The sequence below is a fragment of the Podospora anserina genome, chromosome 4 (genome assembly GCF_000226545.1).
Source record: "Podospora anserina S mat+ genomic DNA chromosome 4, supercontig 2".
NCBI lineage: Eukaryota > Fungi > Ascomycota > Sordariomycetes > Sordariales > Podosporaceae > Podospora > Podospora anserina.
Genome location: NW_001914835.1, coordinates 363,231 through 386,357, shown reverse-complemented (window position 1 = coordinate 386,357; position 23,127 = coordinate 363,231). Strand labels below are relative to the sequence as shown.

Genomic DNA, 23,127 nt, shown 5'->3' with positions numbered 1-23,127 from the left:
ATAACGTGCATGATAAGCGAGCGCCGCAGACAAGCGAGCGCCGCACTTTCTACTATCCTACCATAGCTATCCTTAATTATACAACCATAATACTAGGAAATAACGATAACTGAATTAGAAATAAATAAATTAAATAATTCTATAGCCTCCTAATATATACGTGTATTATAGCCAGGCTTACCGTATACGCTACAGCACCGAATCTTCGTACGAGACCCCCCTGTACCACCACCACTTTATTGTATTTCCTGGGCTACCTGCTTACCTAGCCTTTTGATCTAGTAGATCCTGTGCCTCTTGTATAGTAAGTGACCCTCTAAGCCGCACACATATTTTTTTAGCTTTCCGTTTTTTACTAAGCTCCTTATTAGCTTTACGTAGCGAAGAGACCTTTGTACGGAGAAGAGCTACCTCGTATATTATACTTATTACTCCCTTAATAAATTAATTTATAGCGGTTAGTATTAAGGTTAGAGAGCTATTTTAATAGTTAGAAATTCGAATTTTAATAAACGTTAATTATAAAATAACCTTTCGAGGGTTATATAGCGTTTAAGAGACCTAAAGTAGTACCGTAGTTAGGCTTAAAGCTGGGGGTATTGGGGTCCGAATATATATATCTAGCTTAAATATTACCTTTTCTAGATTATACGGTATAAGGCTAGCTCTAGTAAAACCTTCCTGGATATTTTTTTCTATAATCGAAGTAAAAAACGTTTCTTTAAATATATAAAGAAACTTTAATTTATTAATATATATAATATTTATTTATATTAATTATTTAATTTAGCGGCTATATACCTCCTTTAATAGCGTAAAATAATTAATATTTAATAGTTAAAATATATAGGAGGAGTACGGAGATATATATAGTATAATAATCTTATACTCCTAATAATAGGTCTCGAATTTTTCGGAGTAGTAGCTCTCGTAGCCGTTAAAGATTAATAACCGATATTTACCTTTCGTACGAAATACTATATAGAAATTAAAGTACTGAATTTAATTTATATTTTTCTTATTAATAATTTAATTATTATCGATTATTATAATACGTTAAATAGCCGGAAGGCTATACTTTTAATATTAATTAATAAAATAATATTATTTAATTAAAATAATAAATAATAAAATAATTTAACTTAAAGTATTTACGTTTTAAATAACTATAATTTACTTATAATTATTAAGTTAAACTTATTTAACTTTATTATAATTATTAAAAATTATAATAATTATAATAGTAACGATAATACTTATTATAAACCTAATTTTATTAAAATTATAAATATCGTTATTTACGATACTATATTTAACTTTAGTATTCCGTACGAAAGTAAACTACTTACTAATAACCTTTAAATCCTTATATTTAGCCCTCTAGTAATTCTATTTATATATAAAACACGTCCGAAATTCTAACTAATATTTAATAAAATTATAAACTTATCGTACGCTAATAGGAGGCGCGTTACGTTCGCGTAATAATCGATTAGTTATATCTCTTATATATAAAAGCCGGGAATAAAATACGCGTATAGATAACTCAATTATATATTAAATAATCGTTTTTTTTTTAAATCCGTAAGTTTATACGAAATAATTAAAGTATTATGTCGTATAAGTATATCGGTAAGTCGACGGCAAATAATTTTATTATTAACTTTATAGATCTTCACTGCGGCTCGTTTACTTAGGTTTTTATTATTTTTTATAACTTTAGCGGCCAGAATTACTCTAGCTTCGTTAAAGGTAGAAAACATAGTTTTTAGTTCAGAAATGGAATGTTAAAGGTAGAGAGTTAGGTCGCGTCGAAAAGTGCGGCGCTCGCTTATCTGCGGCGCTCGCTTATTATGCACGTTATATACTTTATTACTATTTTATAGAGTTAAGACTATACATTTTTTTTTAAAGAAATTGACTTGAATATGAAAATATATAATATTTCATAATAAATTTATAGATAATATTATTAATCTACAAACATAATATTTTCATTTTTTTTCCAATTCCTTTATTCTAATTATAGCAAATAAGTGCATAAAAATATCTAATATTCTAGTCCTTTTATTAGCTAATAATGAATCTGATATTATCTTTTAATTTTGAATTCTTTACTATTCTATTACTTTCTTACACCTTAGTAAATGTCATAAATATATTTAATAATCTATTTCCATTATATATAAAAAGATTAACAATTTTAATGTATTATTACTTGATACTTTTGTCTATATTTTGTTTACCTCTATTTATGTTACTACTACTTCATTTTTTCATTTTCTTTCTTATTATAATATTCTACTCTATATTTTCCTTTTTTATTACTACTACTCTTACTATTTTTATTACTATTAACTACAATTTTAACTTTTATATCACTATAGCCTCTAGCTATATTAACTTATCCTTTAAAGCTAAAATTTCTTTCTCTGTATCTTAATCTTAATATCTCTTTATTGTATATGTGACGCTTACTATTTTAATAGTAGGTAAAGCTACTATATTTTTTATACGAAGCTCTGGCTATTTTTTTTAAAAACCAAACATATTTGTTATTATAATTACTGGTTATAATTTTATATTATCTGTTGTTAAATAATAACATGATCAGAGTAGTATTATATAAACCCTTTTTATATAAAATTCCATAAATATTAACCCCAAACAAAATTAAGTAATAAATTTCACTTAAAACTTTATTTATGATTAGAAAATTGGAAATATCTTAAATCATTTTTGGGATTTCTATAAACTCGGATCAAAAGAAGATCTATAGATACTATTGAGAAATCAAAACTACCTATGTATTCTTTTCAGACTTTTGATGTAAGGCTACATATATAGTATCTTATTGTGGCGAACCTCTATTCAGAACCTCTGAATGTGATACTAGTCGAAGGCGCTTCCAGACAATCTTAGGTTGGTGCACCTAAACAGTGCACAACAATAGCTTGTCTTAATCACAATAGTCTTAATACTAACGAATGTAACTTATATTACATACTACGGAACTATCTGCTACCTATCTAGTTCCTCCATATATATAGACCTCTGGATTACCTAGATCACTTTCGCCAAGAGTGATCTGGATCACCTTTCCTTCCTTTGGATCACCGCGCTCCTGTCGCTCCACCAGTGATCCCGTCGCTCCACCTCTTATTGGTCAGGTAATGATTAGCTACGGGCACCCCGCGCCCTGTGCACCGGCACTTCGTGCACGATCCGTGACATTTATTTCTACGGTTAGATTCACGACAAGTTTCGATCCAGATGGTTGTTACAAGTATATATATTCTAGTCAACTTGTGAAGCCAAACGTAGTATCTTGTATACATACTCGACCCCCTTTTAAAGTTTACTTGCTTCTCGATTCACTAGTAGATTCTCCAATCCCCGGCGTAGCTCTGGGTTCATCCCCTTTGCATTTGGCCTCCCTGTCTCGCGGTCGACAAAGACTTGAACAAACTCGCCCACAGATCGAACCGCATCGTGCCCCTTTTCAAACAGAGCTATTTCATATGCCACACTGGAATTTCCTATGCGGTTTACTCGCAGGGCCAACTCAGCGCAGGCAGGAAACGAAATTGAAGCAAAGTAATCGTTGTGTGAATGTACAACCATGCCATATTGCGGAGACGAGGGGGGATGGAGGCCACAGTTTTCCATCAGGTAAGTATTGATGACCGAGTCGTAAAGGAAGTTGTAAATGGAGTTGTTCATGTGGTCGTACATATCGTTATCGCTCCTGATCATTATTAATCCCAAAACGCGTCTTAGAAGTAGGTTGACATCGAATGTTCTTACCATCGTGTGCGATATTCCAGAATGTACCGATAGTCAGCCCTCGTTCTGCTTTTGAGACGGCTGATGTCTGACATTGCAGCGGCAGGAAAGGGGATAAACACCTCAGCTTCGAAAGACAAGCACGAGGCAAGAAGTGAGGAAAGAGGAATTTCATTGTTGCTGACGGCTCGAATATAGCTGCGGAAAGAGCCGAGGTTCGCTGCAGCCAAGACTGTGGGGTAACCCTGCAGGTTGGAACCTGTCAAATACTGCCCTTTCCGACCGCCTGTTTTTTTCCGTCGAGTTCAGCATCTGAACAGGTGAACCCCTCATCCAATCAAGCGTGAATCTTCAAGTCTGCCACGAACCCCACCACAACTCACCAACACTTGGCTATCGACCCTCAGACCTCCGAGAGTTTCTGCTTGATGGAGCGCTGATGTTGGCCGGCGAACCTGTTAAGAAGAACGTCTACACTTGCAACCCTCGCCCGCACGATGACCGCCTCCATCCTCCTGCCTGGTGCACCGTCACAACCGTTGACTGCTGTCGTCGCTGAGAACAACAAAGTCGTAGAATCTACTGGCGCCATCAGTTATACCGAACCAAGCTTGATCTCGCAACCCGAGCCTTCAGCCTCGCTGGGCCCTCCACATCCATACTTCTTCAAAGATGGTCTTCGACGGGTGGCCCCTTATTTCTACACATATAACACCTGGTGCAAGGAGCGATGGCGAGGAAGAAAAATCATTGAAGTGTTTGAGAGCGAGTTTCGCGAGCGACCGGTCGAGTATTACCGTGCGGCGATGGAGTCTGGTCAAGTCGCGGTCAATGGCAAAATCGTGAGCCCGGATTATGTGATGGTGAACGGCGACCTGGTTTCGCATACCACACATCGACACGAGCCTCCCGTTACACAAGATCCCGTGCAGGTCATCCACGAAGACGACGACATGATCGTGATCAACAAGCCCTCGGGCGTGCCAGTACACCCTGCCGGTCGATACCATTACAACTCGGTGGTGGAGATTATGAAGGCCGAGAGGGGGCCGACCTTTGCGCCCCGACCATGCAACCGGCTCGACAGGCTGACCAGCGGTATCATGTTTATTGCCAAGACGGCCAAAGCTGCCGAAAGTCTTAGTGCCCAGATCTTCAGACGCAGTGTTCGGAAAGAATATCTTGCCCGTGTGGTCGGTCGATTTCCTGATGGCGAGGTTGTCTGCGACCAGCCGATCCTTCAAATTTCTCCAAAACTGGGCTTGAACCGGGTCCGAGCTAATGGCAAGTCTGCGAAGACTGTCTTCAAGCGCCTTGCTTACTATCCGTCGCCCATCATCAAACCTAGTTCCAGCAACAGCCCGTCGCCGGATGAGGCAGAGACAGGCGGTCCCGAAGACCAGTTCACTAGAGAAACCGAGGGATATTCGATTGTCCGCTGCTTGCCCGTCACAGGCAGAACACATCAAATTCGGGTTCACCTACAGTTTCTAGGTCATCCTGTACAGAACGATCCAATCTATGCCAACCAGAAGGTTTGGGGCTTCGACCTCGGGCGCAATGATGCCGAAGCAACCCTGAATACCGATGAGGATGTTCTTTCCCGCCTGGCACGGATGGGAAAGGAACAGGTTGCGGACGCTGTGGCGTACTATGACGAGATGGTGGACGTGTATCACAAGAAGAAGGCGGAAAGGATGTCGGGCCAGCTTTGCGATGTTTGCGAAACCCCGTTGTATACCGATCCAGGCAGCCAGGAGCTCTCTCTGTGGCTGCACAGTCTCCGGTACGAGGATGCCGATGGGTCCTGGAGTTATGTGAGCCCGCTGCCAGCCTGGGCCATGCCGCCCGAAGGCGCAAGCGGACCAACACAGGTTGGCGGCATGGACGATCTAGTGGAGGCTGCCGGGGAGGATATGAAAATCGAAGTCTCATAGATCACCCATTCGAATACATTGCTACTTGGCTGGAGGAAGAAGGAGGTTCATAGGAAGCCAGCTGTTTTCCATGTTTTGAGTTCTGAATCCAATGAGATAGCCGCACCACCTCGCCCATCTCGGCACCAATCTCAATTTTGGTTCGGCCTCTTGAAATCCGGTACTTGGGTTAACCATGGGCTAGATCACAAGTTGATCTAGATTTATATCGGCCGATCTGGCAGACGTTGGCTTGCGGCAATGTGCTGTGATGGTTCGGGCGCTATAGTAGTGACGTCAGTCGTTGTATGGGGATGGAGAGGAGCTCTCTGATTTTGCTTTCTCGAGTCTTGCTTTCTGAACTCTTGACGAGCTACGAGCATCATATGTCTTTCAAGGTCCATTGGTGCCCAGGGCCCAAGTCGGGGCTTTACTCTCAAGACATGGACGGGCCATTGCGTGGTTACTTTCTTGGGTATGATACTACCAGCAGCTAACAAAACGTCAGACTCCTCCTGATGCTATGGCCAACAAGGAGAGTTTAGCTTTCATCCCCGCCTTGTTGAGTTTTGAGCGGCAATCCCGACACAAGACACGAATAAGTCTGGTACTCCATGCAGGTGTTCCATGGCCCCTCTTCGTCGCTGTCGTCGGTGATGCTTCTCTGTTGACCTGATCTTGCTGGGCAGAGGTTCATCAGATTAAGCCTCTCGAGGCATCTGTAGAATAGGTGTGGAGTTTGTGCTGCTTAGCGAGGACCCTGACAGGCTGAGCTGCTTGGGCTATCCCTTCGATGCTCCCGGAACTGTCCTCCATCCGCAAAAAACCACCCACACAATTCCATCACCCATAAGAAAGTTTCATGGTAGCGTCATCGCTCTTCTCCATCCTCATGCTCATGGGCTAAAAGCTACACTCGTAGGTCTGCCGGAGTATGTTGCGGCAAAGGCCTCCGTCTCGGAGCTCTGCCGGAATACTGACCCATGAACGAACGGAACCCGCTGCCACAGATGAGGGATAAGGTTCGGCGAGCTCGGGTCTGGCAGTCTGTCACTCTGGCAGCTGTGGCGGAGGATGGTCGCCGAATGCTCTGGTTCTTCCCCGGGAACGCCCGTGCCCGCATCATCCAAGCTCTTCCCTGCCAGACTGGCAGTGGCGTCCTCCCAGTGCCAAACGTGAGGCCGCGTCGCGCCTCCTGTAGCGCAAAAGTTTAAATTTGGGACCGTGTAACCTCAGATCCATCTTCCAGAAGCAAGCCCCTTCTCGACTCCGTCCCTGCCGCTGCTTCGGCGGGCGGGGGTGGGCGCCACGCCGCGCCTCCGACCGCGTGCTGTCCAGAGAGTGACCTTCCAGCACAGTCCCGCTCGCCGCTCTAACTCTTCTCCTGGTGTCTCTTGTCTGTCTGTGTGTCTGTCTTCCAGGTCCCCCTAATCTTCATCGTTCATGGTTCCTGCTACAGGCTTCGCAGCTGTTCCATCTCAAATCCATGGCAGGCCACACGGCCACCACGCGCACCCTACCGCACCACATCTGGACTTTTGCTGGTTGTGGACCAGGCCGGTCTCTGTGACCGAACCACACCAGTGCGTGCTGGAGGTGGATGCGGGATATGGAGTGAGCCCGTGTGGACCCCACCCGCCGCCATCTCCACCAAGTCTGTCGACGGCAATGGACTGGTGCTGAGCCAAGCATCGAGATACCGATTCTTCTTCCACCCTTGTTCCCTGGTCTTGCCAGTGATAGTGACCTTGGGGATGGTCCATGGCTACTCCGTATATTTACTTAATCCTCGTGCCTGCCAACTCCCCACCCCACCATGGTGCCGATTATTGCTGGTTCACATGGCTCTTGCTGTCCTCGACATCAAAAACCCTCACACTTTCCATGGTAGATGAAAAGACTTCTATCTCCATCCACATATAACGTCGCCGTCGACAAAGTCTCCGAGGACTGACGTCGTCTCATACACGCAAAACACATCATCTTCGACATGACCCGAGAGACATCTACAGAACCACCAAAGCCATCCAAGCGGAAGGGTATGGATTGCCCATCTCCACTGTTTTCACACATCTCTAACCTCTGCCGTCATCAGGTACTCGCAGCGTGTCGACACTCACGCCCACGCAACTTGCCCGGAAACGGGCCAATGACCGGGAAGCCCAGCGCGCAATCAGGCAACGCACAAAAGAGCACATCGAGCGGCTGGAGAAGGAGTTGGAAGAGTACAAGAACCGACATAGCCGGGACGAGACTATCAACCAGCTCCAGATGAGGAACCATGCGCTGGAGAGAGAGGTGTTCAGTTTGCGCGAAGAACTCAAACGCTTCAATCATAATATGTTTTCACCACCCGGTATATCCCAGCCATCAGCTCTTGCCTGTCCATTTCGAGCTTCCATTCTAACCACACCAGCCCCAGGCTTTGAGGCACCCGATCTGCTACCCGCCGGTCACGCCGGCATTCCTAGCCGGCCTCCGCCATTTGGCCAACCATCCAACGACTACAACTCGGCGCCGCAGACCTTCACATTTGTGCCCACGACAGAGGAACAATGGCCCTCTGGGGTGTCAGTATCTTCGGTTCCAGTGTCCTCCGTCTCGGTTCCCTCGGTCGTTTCCAGCCCTTGCTCTTCCCCGAGCCACCCCGACGAAGCCTTCATCCCGGCCTATATCCCGACCAGCATGCCGACCATGATGGAAGGGAATGTGATCACGCCCACTTCTATGCCGTGCATGGATGCTGCCGCTACGAAACTGGAGTTTGAACAACGAGATATTGATCCAGGTACAACGACGAGCCGTGGGCGCCGATCATATTTCAGAATCATGGCCAAACGCTAACAGCAAGGTGTCATCAGCAGCAGACCATGGCTATCCTAATCCCAATGTATCGCAGCCAGCTGCAGGATACATCACACCTCAACCGTGGTCCGCGACGATGTATCCCTCTTACTACCAGCCGCAGCCACATGGACTGCCACAGGCTGCTGGTCTATGAATGGCTCTCACGGTGACCGGATCACCCAAGAAGACCTTTATCACCCACCCTACGCCACTCATCACTTGCCGCCACCTGCAGCAGTGGACAAACCTTCGTTCCTTAATCGGCCCCAAGCACGTCGACGCTCCCGGGATTGGGTGAAAACACCCAGACGATGCACAATCTGGCAGCGATATCTGACATGGCCACATACTGCCGGTTGATATGTGGGCCACCCTGTCACGCCAGCAGCGGGTGAAATATCGGGCGACAGCGATCACCCCCAGAAGGGGAAAACAGGGCCGTCTCGGCACTTTGCTTGGAGTTTTTGGGTTTGTTTTCTCAAGAATAGGAGTCTTGCAGGCGGACACAAACACCGGGACCAACATAGACATGCAGCATTGGCTCACGCTCAGGTTTTTCGCTTTGTTCTGCATAACATGGAATGGATATTGGACGGATAAATTTCGGGACACGAAAAGCACTGCTACCTTAATTTCTATACCCTCAGTAATTCTTTTCTTTCTTCAACACACTTTACAACATGGCGTTCTTGGTTGTTTTTTTTTTCCTTTTCTTTCTTTTCTTTTTTCTTCTTTTTTCTTCTTTTTTTTTTTTTTACTAACAGGGTAAGAGAAAAGGCCCCAAACTTCATTCTATATCAGTATAAAGGAGTGTTTATAGACATTAAAGCTGTTCATGTCAAAGTAGATACGTCATTTCAAACATCAGGTGTTGTTAAGAAAAGACTATTATGGTTTTTCAGCAAGGGGAAGACCGGTTTCCACAGCAAAATGTGCATACATCATAAACTACACATACCAGAAGAACGCAGCGTTTCAAGTTGCACCCTGGAGCAGGTGACGAAGAGACTCTGCCCCTTCTGTCCGTCACCGGGCAAAAGATCCGGCAAAGCCAGGTCCAATGGGCAAGGACACTCCCTGTTCCGAAGGACCTGAGTTCAAAAGAGAATTTGGGCAGCGCATTGAAAGAAAACCCTGAAGCGATCAGTCTGGTTCCGATGGGGACACACTGTGATGGAGATAGTAAATCACGACAGTCTGATTGGTAGTTTTCCCCATACAAGTGCAGGAAAGGTAAACAAATGGCGTTTCTCAAAGCTCCACAGGAGCCAAGGTTCGGGGCTCTCACAAAAATCTTTTGGAGTTTTGTTTGAGGAGGGCAGTGCAGGAGCTTTTCTCACAATGCAACGGCCAGAAGCGACACAGCTGCAGGACGATATGACTGTGGAGAAAAAGAATACCACAAACACTAAACAGATGATTGATATGTTGAGTCGACTGTCAGACAGCAATGGTGCTACCCTACCAAGAACGAGGTGGTACTAGAAATGGAAGTCCACTGCAGTAATTCCATGTCGCCGAACAAGTTTTTACATCGGTTTTGACAAATCGCTCCTGAAGCGGCGTAAACCGTTTGATGCTGTCTGCACAGTACCTGGGGAATATGTCACGGCTCCGGTATGCTAAGGGTATCTAGCTTAGATATTCGTCTTCTCATTCAACCTGGGATTGCGAACAAAGGAATAGTATTTGATGGTATGGTCTCGTGAACGAGAAATTAAGCACAACCTGGACTGACAAAACTCCACTCAGAATTTTTCACAAGATCACCAATGATGCCGCCCTCTCCCGGAGCAAACCCGCTAGTTCATAGATGCCGGGCCTGCCTGAATAAACGGAGTGTCCGGCAGGTGCCGCACCCGACTAGAATAGCTAGCGTGGTGCTCCCACACCGTTTCTGGCTTCAGATGCGCTTAAACAGCCCCCACAGATCCATAGGTCTATAGAGCGTCCTGATTAGGACTTTGGGTCCAATGGAGGAACCTCGAGATATCAACCCAAGGAATCCAAGGACACAATGGATGATAAACTGGGATTGACGAGAGCTGTTCTCAGACATGGACTACTACGGAGCCTCTATCTCTCTCTTGTTGATTCAAACATAGAAGATGCTCACCATACTGGTTCGACAGTGACAACAAAAGATAACAAAGATCGTGGCTAGTCCCATTCCACAGGGTTCGAGAAAGACCCGCCTTTAACCAGGGGGAGGCTGCGAACCGGGCTCGCTCCTCGCGTTTTGGCGGCAGGGAAGAACCAGGTGAAGTTGTCGCGATGGGCGGACCCTGCTGAAGATTAACCCCGTTTCTCCCCATCGCTGCAAACTCCAGCCCGTCCGCACCGCCTTTGATTTGCCCCGGTTCCTTGCCATCAGACTGCCACTCCTCAGCAGCACAGAAACCAACATGTACCTTTACACCGTTGACACACAGTGAACCAAAAGCAGGAGAAGAAGCCTGCAACATGGTTGTAAGGTAGGTGCTAGACGAAACCAAAATGACCATACAACAGCCAGCATCAGTTCCACCCAACATCACATCGCTAAAGCCTGAGCATGCAGCTGATGCTTTGAAGAGGAAAACGATGGGACAGGTCGGTGAGATAAAAAAGCCGCAAGGACCCCTCGGACTAGACTCGGAGATCGATCGTCTTTTCTCAATATCTGGGTTTCCCTGTTTCCCACAAATGCAAGGCAATCCCGGAGGTGTTCACCTGGGTGAACAAATGCTGCGGTGAGGCGGAACCAGCACAACCTGGAAGGACACCCATTTAACTCCATGCCAAGACCGTAGACGGGAGATCTGCCGGTAGTGATCGGTGATGGTGTCTCGAGGAGCCCGCCTCCGGAAGTCCGGCCGTGCGATGGTCAGTTGCTCATCAGAGACGGGCGGGCACGGCCTAAACCACCGAGCTCGGCACGGCAGATTGTTCGCCCACGGGACATGTCGCGTGATCCACGTATCAAACATTCGGCCAGATAACCCAGCTGTGGCAATTTTGGGTGGCACGGCGAACATACCTGAAACCACCAAACGGGGCTACTAGGCATTGGACCGTATCTTGCTCCAGATTCTCTGCAGTTGCAGAACAGGGAAGGAAGATATTGCATTGGTTGGAGGGTCGAGGCAGTGCTCTCATCTCAGATGGCGTCGGAAGATATCTTGCGGAGTATTATTGTCTGCCAGAAGGAGCAAGCAAGCATGGAGCCATTGCGGCCAGAAGATGGAGAGCTCTAAGGTTCATCAGCTCAAGCTCTGTGATCAACACTGGGCGCCGTCTGTCGCTCACCTACCTTCCGCCCGCTCCTCCTTTAGCGACATGTCGGTTCTCCCACCCTCTAGCGGTCTGGGTAAAAGTATCCAAAGAAAGCAGAGCAAGCGATCATGCATCCGTTGATGGAAGACTAGATACCAGAATATCGATCGGTCATCGGAAGCTAGGTAACCGACCGTTGATGAGCCGCACGGACTAGCCTCTTGTCCGCTGCGGGACCGATAGTGGGTCCTCGTTGACGTTGACAGGCGAGATGATTGCGTGTGTCACACCCTTGCCACCAGCCTTGCTCTCTCCAATGCATTCTGTTGATGCCGCCAGCGGTGCCGAGAGTAGGTTGGGGTTATACGATGAGAGGATTGGGTTTTGATTGACGAGAAGGTGGTATTAATGACTTGGCTTTGTATTCCACAACTGATAGAGCACCAGAAAATACATGGTTTTCCTTGTTCTCCCACCCGCTGATGATTACAGTCCACCATTACCTTTCTTTACTATAAAACTGGTCAGGAAGTTCGACACAGCTGGGCAGTGACGCTGTTGCTGGGGCTCGAAAGACAAAGGGGCAGGGTGTAGGCCAGGAAGTGACAACACCACGAGAGAGCTCTCATGAGTAGCAATTCCGGTCATGGAGGGGCTGTTGAGACCACGGCCACGGCCCCAGCAAGCTACCCTACTGGCGACAATCAAGACGACGGATCCATAAACTCCAGGTTGCTCTCCGACTCGGAGTTACAAGCCGAGTCTTCTGCTTCAAGTCACGGCACCAACAGCACCGTATCAATCGCTGGAATCATGCCCGGTGTGACACCTTCGGGGCTCAACGCCAATATCTCTCAGACTCCTTCTGGTGCGAAGACGGTCGCCTGGAGAGACCTTCCGCGCAAAGACCAACTCACCGTTATCACCCTTGCCAGGTTGAGTGAACCACTTGTGCAGACATCATTACAGGTAGGGCTTCTACGGCATCACAGCGATCGTTGGATCCTGGCTAATAAAGCTGTAGTCATATATGTTTTACCAACTGAAATGGTTTGACACAAGCCTGCCAGATTCTGTCATTTCAAGCCAGGCAGGCATCTTGCAGTTCGTGCTATTCCAGTCCTCATGTGTAAACCACCACCACTAGGCAGCAAGTGGCACGAGACTGACTTTGTCCGGTGGCATCATGTAGTGCTAGCTTCACTGCCGCTCAGTTCGTGACATCAATGATGTGGGGTCGAGTTGCTGATTCCCGCCGGTTTGGTCGCAAAACCGTCTTGCTCATTGGCCTTGCTGGGACAAGTAAGACTGACCCGAGAACCCATCACCTTGTTGCAGTTTGGCTCATCATATTTATGTCTAGTGATCTCGTGCCTCGGATTTGGCTTTTCGACCACCTTTTGGCAAGCCCTCTTCTTCAGGTCTCTCGGCGGGATCACCAATGGGAACGTGGGAGTGTTGAGAACCATGTAGGATAATGCCTCTGCTAACAACCCAAGCATCTCGCTAATATCCATTTTATCTTGCAGGATCAGTGAAACGGTACAGGAGAAAAAGTATGCTTACAGTCAAGTGGCACGGTGGGCGAGCTCTAACCGGTATAATAGATATCAGTCGCGAGCATTTCTTCTACTTCCAATGACCTTCAACATTGGGACTATCATTGGACCGAGTACGTATCAAGCAGGACTTTCTGGGTGCTCACTAACACATTATGGCTGCAGTACTTGGTGGTATCCTTTCCGATCCAGCAAGTAGCTACCCATCCCTATTCGGAGACGTATGGTTCTTCCATGAGTTCCCGTATGCTGCCCCGAACATCCTCTCGGCAATCTTTCTCTTCTGTGCTATGCTTCTTGTGTGGCTATTTCTCGAAGAAGTGAGTGCTGTGACCCAGCTCATCGTATTATCCTTTCACCAATACTAATTCTCCACAGACACTTGACCTTTGCGCCGACCAACGTGATAGAGGCTTGGAAATTGGACAGAGCATAAAACTGTGGGTATCTCGCAAGAGATCCAAGGGGGGGTACGCACGCCTTTCCACTGAAGACCCTACCACCATCGATATCGAAACCCACCCTCTTACCCATGGCACAGACTCCCAGCAGTCCTCCATTTCAGATGTAGCCCCTTTCAAGCCAAAATATGCCAGACGACGCTACACACAACGACTCCCTTTCCGCCGCATCTTCACGCCAAACGTAGTCTCCACGTTCACAGCTAGCTGTCTTCTGTCCCTTCACGTGGGCACGTTCAACTCACTCTGGTTCGTATTTCTCTCAACCCCAGTCTACGATCCAGCCAAAGGCCCAGAATCACCCGACGCCTTCCAACGGCATCTTCCGTTTATATTCACTGGAGGTCTCGGTCTACATCCTCGTGAAGTCGGCATGGCCATGGCTATCCTGGGTGTTCTTGGTATTGCTCTCCAGCTTGGCACCTATCCCTGGCTTTCGGCCCGGCTCGGCACCGTCCGGAGCTGGCGGTTATTTCTGCTCTTTTTCCCCTTTACCTACTTCATCGCACCTTATCTGAGCTTGGTCCCCTCTTTCTCTCTGCCGCCGGCACCCAAGGATGGTTTTGTTGTGTGGCTTGCCATCGCGGGCGTGCTTTGTTTCCATGTCATTGGCCGGACATTTGCACTGCCTGCTCAGACGATTCTGGTAAATAATTGTACGCCGCATCCAAGCGTACTGGGGACAGTGCATGGCATTGGGCAGAGCGTCTCGAGTCTTTCAAGGACAGTGGGCCCCTTCTTAGGAGGGTTTTTGTATGGGCAGGGTCTGGCACGGGGCGTTGTTGGTGCTGTATTCTGGTGCCTCAGCGCAATTGCGATAGGTGGGATTGTGGCAAGTCTCTTCGTACACGAGGGTAATGGGCATGAGATATGGCTTGCAGGCGATGAAGATGACGATGTTTGAAGTCAACTTCACGATCACAGACATGGTTATTCACGGGCCTGGTTTAAGAGTCTTTACTTATACCCTTAACACTAAACGCTTCTCCCCATAATGGAACTGGAAGAGTGTTGTGCATGAGTACTTGGACACATTTATCGTCAAAAATCCGATGGCCAGTGTTGTACGATGATCAAGTATATCGAATGCTCCAACCTTTGCGGCGTATCTGAAAGTGCCAGGATAATGTTATTCACAATCCTTCAACATGCCCGCAAACAATTGTCAGGCAATTGCAGATCTCTCTCCGAGGATCTGGAGTGCTCATGTGGATGTCGTAGGCTACTACTTTCCATACCACCCACCAGCTCTCCAACAAGCTGTAGCGCTGACAGGGTTGGAAATTGTAGTGTATTGCGTTTGGCTAAAGAGAATACTGTTAGCACCTATCAGTAAAATGGAGTAACGCAGCCACATACCCAACCCAGACAGTGCCAGACAGATGGCTCGTTAAATAGACAACGTTCGTTTCGGTTACGGCGCTCTGTGTCCTGATAACAGTCACAGTGGAACCAGGTGCGTTTCCTACGCATGCCGTTGATGGCGGAGGGGTGCTGGAGAGAAGACCAGTGTTAGCTGCCAGATGAGAAGAGCGAGGAGAGTGCTGTTGCTACGGAAGGGTGCTTACACTGTGGCTGTCGTAGTTCGAAGGACTGTTTTACTTCGGATTAGCATACATTCATTACGAAGGAAAGAAGGCGTTTTAGGACAGCCGATGAACTCACCAGTTTCGGTAGTCACCCTTCCAGCAACAGTTGTCGTAGTTGTCCTGGTGACTGTATATGTGGTTTGTGTGTATGTCGATGTGATTGCGGCGACCTGTGCGGCGGGAGTCGCAGCTACATCTCGTTTTCCTAACACAGTGACATTAGAACCAGAGTGTCTTCGCTGGAGCCTTCTCTCGTCCCTCTCGCCACACCACCATGGCCGCTTCAGCATTCTTACACCTGCCAGATCAGGAATATAACGTACTGGTAGGATAATTGCACTTTGCTGTTGTTGTGACTATGGTGGTCCAGTAACTTGTTATCTGCCCATCAGTTGCTGTCCGGGTGACCGTCGATCTGACTGTGGCCGTCGGTGCTTGTGGATAGCTTGTGACTGTCCGGGTAGGTCCGCTACATGCTGCAGTAATGGTTCGGGGTACGATGATCAGAGTCTGAGTCTGCACAATGGTAGTCAAAACAGTCGAGGCTCTTGCTGTAGTAGTAACGCCGACAACAACGGTTGGTGTCGCCTGCAGATGTCTTGTTAAGTGATGGCCTTCATGTGGTTGGACACACCCTTCTTACCGTGACCCAGGTAGTTTCAGGCGTGCCGACTGTTACCGAGAAGGTGCGTTGTGATGAAACTTGGGTTCCGGATAGAATAATCTTCCAGTTCCCTGACTTCATGGCCGAGAAAGGAATGCCACTAGCACAGAGTCAACTCGCAATTCTTTTTCTGGACAGCGTTCTTTCTTACCAGGTCGATGTGACTTGTACACCGGCTTGCTCGGTCCTGATGGCTGAACACGCATATTGGTTGTTGTCTGGCCCGATGAGGACCGGGCTGATCGACTCTTGATCACATCCTGCCGGGCAACATCAGCACGTCTGCTTTTACAGGTCGTCATGCTCAACCCAAGCAGCCGCCTACCTTGAAATATAGTGACGAAACTGAAATATTGGTTCGATGAGCCGTCAATGTTATATGCGCCTCCGTTGGAATAGTCAACACCGTAGCTCGTACACGCGGTACCGAAGCCGATAGCCAGAAACATGAACAGTGCCCAGAGACACTTCAAACTGCTTTGCCCCATCTTATTTAGAACAACAGAGCTGGATTACGGTAGCCGTGAGAGCTGACAATCCTGGCGGACGCAAGGGGACTCGGGCTGTGTTAACTTATATCAACGTTTGCCCTGATCCGGGACTTTGGGACCACTCAAACTTCGTTGTCATCGAATCCTATCGTTTAACTAGTTCGGTGACATTCCGACAGGGATACTGGAAAGGGCCGCTGTGTCCAAGGGACCAGATACCTGGGTGTTTGGAACAGTGAGAGATAGAACCATATTGCATCGCAGGATCATCATATTGACTTGCATTCAGCCTGTTAGAAGACAGCCCTAGTGATTGCAATACATGCCCGCTTAGCAGATAGCCTCTTATTTGCGAGCAGCCGTCCTATCCCAGCTGACAATTATATGTCCGCTGCGTGGGACTTAACATACCCGGATATCCTGGGGAGTGTTGGGTGTGAAGTCCGGCAACATGGCGGAGGGGCGCCTGGCAGAAGACCTTGTTTTGTCTCCTGTCATGTAATATTCATTATGAGTAATGATGATATGGACAATCTAACCGAGCCCGTCTGTTACCGGCCGCAAGGGCCTGGAGATCACTTATGGTGTCCAACTCAAGATATAGGAGGCAGGTACCGCTGTCGGCCAGTTCTTGCTTTGGGTTTCTGGTGTGGATTGTCCAAACGGAAAAGCTCTCCGTGGTGAGGCCAGGACGATGGATGACGCCTCTGGTGGACGTCCTCGCAGGAATCCTTGTCCACCCAACCCCGAGGCTCGATATTGAGGACCGGGAGGGATTGGTAGCCGCAAAATCGAGAGATTGCCGTTCCGTGTATAATCATTGGCGAGGGCTAAAAATAGGAAACCCCTCCCGGGTGTTCGGATGTGCTTTGAGACTACAGAACTGGTTGAATCAGCTGTATAGATGCCCATGTCTGTCGAGTATGATGTGAGGACACTTGCTCAATGATTGCCATGGATGTATGGTGTCCTTGGGAGCTGGCTACTCTGAACAAACAACGGCATGAGTCTCAAGCAACATTGTTAGCACGTCTAAAACAGGTAGAGATTGTTAACCCGCCTACCTAGAGCCCATGTCTGTTTACCCCATAACGTGAACCGCAAACGTATTGTGCGGAGAGAGTGACAGCCGATGTTTGTCTTTTGGAACCCGGGCTCGAGCTGTTATTTTGGTAGAGTGTGTGGCACGCATTGCCGCTTCAATCAGAGACGAGACATTGGCAACGCATCATGGTAAACGATAAGGAATTTAATTACCGAGCTGCTTGGAAAGTGGTTTTCTTGTTTGAGATGATTATGCTAGTGTGATGGTATTGGTGCACGAAGAAAATGCTCCGATCTGTCGCCATATGCCTCTCGGAGGGGGCCGCAGACCCCACCATCTTCTGTTACTTCCAGGGAGCCACTCAATAAACCGACCGTAACACCGGGACCGTCATCAACATCACCGTTGCCGCGTTCGATTCATCACCGGAATTGGGTAACTGGCGCCTCGCTCTTTCAATATGCCTTCTCCAACCAAGAACATCACGCTTACTGTTCCAAAACTGGTGGTCGAAGCGGTACCCCTCACCCGGGAAGCTTTCGCTCCGTTCGGGGACGTGATCAACAACCCTCGACCAGACTTGCACCCATTCTCTGCCACATCAGTACCCTCACTCCCCTTTGATGGAATCTCCGCCAACCAAGGCTCAGCCATTAAATATCAACATGTCTCTCGTCAAATAAACCTCTACCCCCAGGCTCCCAGTGCCGTCCCAGGGGTCTCGGTAATGAACATCTTCATCTGTGCTTCACGGATCAGTATCCCAACCTCGTCCGCGTCACCGTCACAACCACCACAACCAGCTACCGCATTCCCTGTGCGTGTATTGGAGCGCCATCCTTTCACAACCCAGACTTTTATCCCTCTCTCGGCACCTGAAAATCAGCACTATCTTGTTATCGTGGCGCCTACCCTCCCACCCGCTGATGCAGACGCAGATTTGCCAGTTCCAGCGAATCTCACGACCACAGACCAAGCAGGAGCCTCTTATCCCCGCCCCCTCCCTGGCAGGGGACTTCCCGATCTCAGCGGACTGCGTGCCTTCGTTGCCACAGGCAAGCAAGCTGTGACATACGGTGCGGGGACTTGGCACGCGCCCATGGTGGCTGTTGGGAAGCCTGGCACAGCCCTTGATTTTCTGGTGGTGCAGTTTGCGAATGGACAGGGGGAAGAGGACTGTCAAGAGATCTACTTCAAGGCTGAAGGGGAAGGAAAACAGGGGGTTGTTGTTGAGTTGACCCCGGCCTCCAAGCCTCAAGACTTGGGGCCTATGGGTTCGAGGCTGGCGAGGCTGTGACAGCTTTCCCAGCCGAGTAGAGTGGCTGGTTAGATTATCTTTCCATGAATGGGTGAATGCAATGTAGTTTCTCTGGTTATTAGTCTTTTCTGGGAATTCGTGGCCAAGCGTGTAGCGTGTTACTACAAGGAATAAGTTTGCTCTCGTCCACGGCTCTAGCTACTCGCCCAAGGGCATGGATGGCTTTGTACACCTGAAGTACGTCAAATTCACCGTCTGTTTGATCACTATAGCCTGATTGACAGAATCTACAATGCATAGAATGACAAAGGCTCATCGCACTGGCGCTCCCTGGCGAGCCTTGTTTCCAGACCAGACATGTTGCCAAGAACTAGAGCCAGGGAAACATGGTAGAATTTATTTACAGAGATCACATTGCATGACATACATAGAGATTAGATTTTGTTGCATTTTGGAATTACATGTATCGCGTGATAATGGATCGAGTTAATCGGGATGTTTGACGCAAGTCTTTGTTAGACGGTAGCCTGTTCATGGGTTGGATGGCTCAGGGAGCGGAGGGCAGCATGTGGCTTGTGCTTTTTCCACTGGCTGACGTCCCGTGGTTGATTCTGAGGTTGGAAGTATCTCTATAACAGACGACAGAGAGGTGCAAGGAATGCCCAGTTTCCTCAACAGTGTTGCATAAAGTCGGCGGTGTTGCAAAACAAATTGTGAAGCCCGACAGTTTATTGGAAGTGATCAGATGGTATCAGGTAGGCAGGTCCAGTGTAGGATTACCTAAAGCGAGGTATATCAAGGTGGGTGGCGGATGCCCCGGGTTTGGGTTTGGGTCAATGAACCTGTGAGTTGGAAAACATTATAAGAGGGCCATTATAATCAGAACGTTTCCAAGGCAATGTTCCTGTTCAGAGTTGATTAATTTTTATCATTCCAACCTCCAAAACAAAGAGCTTTTTACTTTACTTCCTCTTTTTACTAAATGCCCCGTTTTCTTTGAGGTTCCCAGCAACCAGCCACCCAGTTGTGAGCATAAGTACCTACGGCACTGCAGTGCCAATTGTTAGCAGGTGACCAGTGGTTAAGCAGCCTGGCGCTACCCAAGCGGAACGAAGTGACATCCCACCTCCCGTCCTGTCCAGAAGCTCGATCATGCCCCTCTCTTGACGCAAGAATACCAGACAAGAATCAAAACCTTGACCCGCCATTTCAGCAAATCCATCTAGGGGAAAGCGTCTACTCTCTTTTTCACCATCGCGACCATCACATCCCGACACACACACATATCGAGCGAGGAACCTTCGATTCGTTTTAGCGATTCAGTTTTGTTCTTGAGCAACCACCACCAAGCCGTCCATTCGCCAAAGAAAGCCAGGCCGCAATCATGAATCCCCACCAGGCGAAGATCAATGTCGAGGTGTGTTCAGTCTCCCATGGCCTTTCCTGTCCCTGGATAGGGATGAATTCAGAATCCAACTGACACTCTTTCTTCCGCCACCTAGTCCCTCTCCCCTGAGGAGCAGCGCCTCGTCCGGCTCTACGGCAAGCTCCCCAGCAAGTCGAACCACCTCGCCAAGCATCTCAAGGAGCGCAAGTACTTTGACAGCGGCGACTACGCGATGAGCAAGGCCGGAAAGGGCGACAGCGTCGACACGGGCTCCGTTGGCAGCCAGCACCCCGTCCCCGAGAACATCCCCCATCTGTCGAGCCCCGTCAGCGGACCCAACGGCATTGGGAGCATCCTCCATCCCCACCATCACCATCAGCATCACAATGTCAGCATGCAGGCAGGCAGCCCCGTCAAAGAGAGCAGCTTTCTTAACCGGGAGACCAGTGCCGAGGAGCTCGAGAAGGGGGTCCCGGTCTCTGGTGCCGGTGCAGAGAACGGTCAGGCTGGTGCCGAGCCGGCTGTTACACCCACCGCTCAGGACGAGCTTCCGACTAGACGATAAACACACAATTTGTACGTGATTACTGCCAAGGATGGCCAGAGAAGGGGTATGGACAACAGGGGGCAAAACCGAAGGCAGAAAGATGAAAAGAGAAAGAGAGAGAGAGAGAGAGAGAGAGGCTGTTGCACTCGAGGCAACTCAAATTACGAGATATGAGGGCTTGCTATTTTCTTTTTAACTCTTTTGTTGGTGTCTGCGGGCGTTCTGTATTTCTTTGGGTTGGGGGAAAGGGCCCGGGTTCCCTGTTGCGGATGTTGGTTACTGTTTGATGTATGAACGATCATGACGAACAATGTAGGAAGGGATGGGGAGAGAAGAGCGAGGAAGGGCATCGGTATTATCTTCTCTGAATTTATTGAAAATTGGAACTTGACATACTGGGTGGTGTTTCGCTGCGGGGGGTTCATTGTTTGTTTCGCACCCCCAAGCCCGCCCGCCACACGTTTTCTCGTCAATATTGACACTCAGAATGGAAAGCTGATTCAGCCATCTACTGGACAGAATGCGGGCCTAGTGTGAGTTTCGAGACTGGAGAAGCATTGGGATGTGAAATTTGAATATGAGCACACAAGGTAATAGCCTCAAATTTGAGCTTCTTTGCTTTTTTGACTTCTATTTTTATTTAAAGTATGTATTACTTTAACACTTCCTTCGAGATTGATAGGAAGAAGTAATCTGAGCTCTCTGCAGAAGTGCGAGCTCCTTTGGTTATCCACGGACTTGATCAATGCCGTGAACTCACTGGGGGTGGTCGATGAGGGCGACAAAGACAATGCAGCCAAGCTACTATCAACTACCTGTCTTGACCTCGGCGGCTTGCCATTTTGATGGCCGTATGTAGTGACACAATGCATCTCTATGGCAGCCTACAACCCCAATGCGCCCATCCTTTTTCAATCACAGGAGCCCCGCTTGGGCAGCAATGGGCTAATCAACGTCTCAAACTCCTGGCAGATTGGGCTTCATAGAAGAGCTTTCTGGGCCATGGCAAGAGCACCATCAAAGGTATTGTTGCCGCCGATGAAGCCAGCGGCATGCACAAAAACAGAGCCTGGCACACCAGAGATGCCGTCAAGCTCCTCATCGCGGAAGCCCCTCCAGGCCTCAGGCAATGGCTTCCGGCTCTGGAACGAGTCCTTGGTCTCGGGTACACACTGGATCCTCCACTTGGCGTCGGGGGTGGGCTTCTCGGGGTACAAAACGTAAAGAACCTTGCCGGCCTCGGGGTTCTGCTCCTCGAGGGTGTAAAGATGATCTTTCCAGGGGGCAGACTGCTTCTTGAGGACCATGATGCGGCCACCAGCGTCGAACTCGTTTCGCGCCGCGAAAGCCTCTGCAACGACCTCTCTAGCAGGCAACCAGGCCGAGGTGAAGTAGTCCAGGCCGCGGTCAAACTCCTCGCCAATGCGCTGGCTGGCAAGCTCGAAGCGCTGGTCCTCAGCTGCTTGGGCGGCGACGGGGTCTTCGGGGATTGGTTCGTTCCAGTTGGGGTTCAGTCTGCCAACCATGGCGCCGAGAGTGAAACCACCGTCCGAAAACTTCTTTTCCAAACCAGCGGCAGCAAGACCGGCAGCATCGTAGGCGCTGATGCCGTTGTCGTGGGCATCGAGGGCCTCAACAAAGCTCTGATAGATCTTATTCCACACGAGCCCAACTTGCTCGCTCTCCTCGGGCTGACTGAGACGGCGGGCGATGATCTGCTTGCCAAAGTGCATGTAGACCAAACCAGCACTGCTCAGCTTGGTGGCCCGCTCGGGGAAGGTGGTGGAAAAACTGCGCTGATGGTGGTCGTAGCGGTGGCGGGCGGGCTCATACTCGCCGCCGACGTCGACGACGATGTCACACTCGTCGAGAAGCTTGGGATCACGGGTGCGGACCAGCTTGGCGTTGGCGTAGGTTGGGATGTGCTTGCGCAGCATGTAAACTGCGAGGGCCTCATCAGCGTGGAAGTGACCGTTGTGAGTGCCAATGGCAACCACTCCACTGTCCGTCTTGAGGCGTTTCGCTGCGTTCTCGGTCATTTTTAGAATGAAGTTGCGAAGCATATACTACTGCCAGTGGCTCTCTAGGTTTCGGTCTCGAGGCGGCTGAGCGAAGAAGTGAATATGTGAGGGACGGGTGGTGTCTTGAGCGAGGTTTTGAGATTTCGAAAATGCTACCAGGGATTGATTAAGATCTGATTGGGCTGGAGCTGTGCCGCCTTGCAAGTACCGGTACTTCAAACGCACGCCCCATTGAACGGTTTGCGCCCGCCATTTCAAGTCACTATACCTTCAGGGGTTTGGCTGTCAAAGGGCAAAACGC

At 48.6% G+C, this 23,127-nt stretch overlaps 6 protein-coding genes across 6 annotated transcripts; 5 read left to right on the top strand and 1 right to left on the bottom strand.

Moving 5' to 3' along the window:
* Window positions 1-4,283: 4,283 nt before the first annotated feature.
* PODANS_4_3110 (uncharacterized protein) lies at window positions 4,284-5,723 on the top strand (the record flags this gene model as incomplete). Its single annotated transcript, XM_001903931.1, has 1 exon — window positions 4,284-5,723. The coding sequence occupies one exon, from the start codon at window positions 4,284-4,286 to the stop codon at window positions 5,721-5,723; it is 1,440 nt and encodes a 479-aa protein (XP_001903966.1).
* A 1,969-nt stretch (window positions 5,724-7,692) lies between these two features.
* PODANS_4_3100 (uncharacterized protein) lies at window positions 7,693-8,546 on the top strand (the record flags this gene model as incomplete). The annotated part of the gene is made up of 2 exons (XM_001903930.1): window positions 7,693-7,741; window positions 7,798-8,546. 2 exons carry the CDS (start codon window positions 7,693-7,695, stop codon window positions 8,544-8,546), a joined length of 798 nt encoding a protein of 265 aa, XP_001903965.1.
* Window positions 8,547-12,834: 4,288 nt separating this feature from the next.
* On the top strand, window positions 12,835-15,222 carry PODANS_4_3090 (uncharacterized protein; the record flags this gene model as incomplete). The annotated part of the gene is made up of 9 exons (XM_001903929.1): window positions 12,835-12,923; window positions 12,997-13,106; window positions 13,168-13,273; window positions 13,340-13,360; window positions 13,412-13,476; window positions 13,529-13,662; window positions 13,742-14,678; window positions 15,073-15,156; window positions 15,197-15,222. The coding sequence occupies 9 exons, from the start codon at window positions 12,835-12,837 to the stop codon at window positions 15,220-15,222; spliced, it is 1,572 nt and encodes a 523-aa protein (XP_001903964.1).
* Window positions 15,223-18,073: 2,851 nt separating this feature from the next.
* Window positions 18,074-18,910, top strand: PODANS_4_3080 (uncharacterized protein; the record flags this gene model as incomplete). Its single annotated transcript, XM_001903928.1, has 1 exon — window positions 18,074-18,910. One exon carries the CDS (start codon window positions 18,074-18,076, stop codon window positions 18,908-18,910), a length of 837 nt encoding a protein of 278 aa, XP_001903963.1.
* Window positions 18,911-20,255: 1,345 nt separating this feature from the next.
* On the top strand, window positions 20,256-20,823 carry PODANS_4_3070 (uncharacterized protein; the record flags this gene model as incomplete). Its single annotated transcript, XM_001903927.1, has 2 exons — window positions 20,256-20,288; window positions 20,374-20,823. 2 exons carry the CDS (start codon window positions 20,256-20,258, stop codon window positions 20,821-20,823), a joined length of 483 nt encoding a protein of 160 aa, XP_001903962.1.
* A 962-nt stretch (window positions 20,824-21,785) lies between these two features.
* PODANS_4_3060 (uncharacterized protein) lies at window positions 21,786-22,844 on the bottom strand (the record flags this gene model as incomplete). Its single annotated transcript, XM_001903926.1, has 1 exon — window positions 21,786-22,844. The coding sequence occupies one exon, from the start codon at window positions 22,842-22,844 to the stop codon at window positions 21,786-21,788; it is 1,059 nt and encodes a 352-aa protein (XP_001903961.1).
* Between the last annotated feature and the right edge of the window lie 283 nt (window positions 22,845-23,127).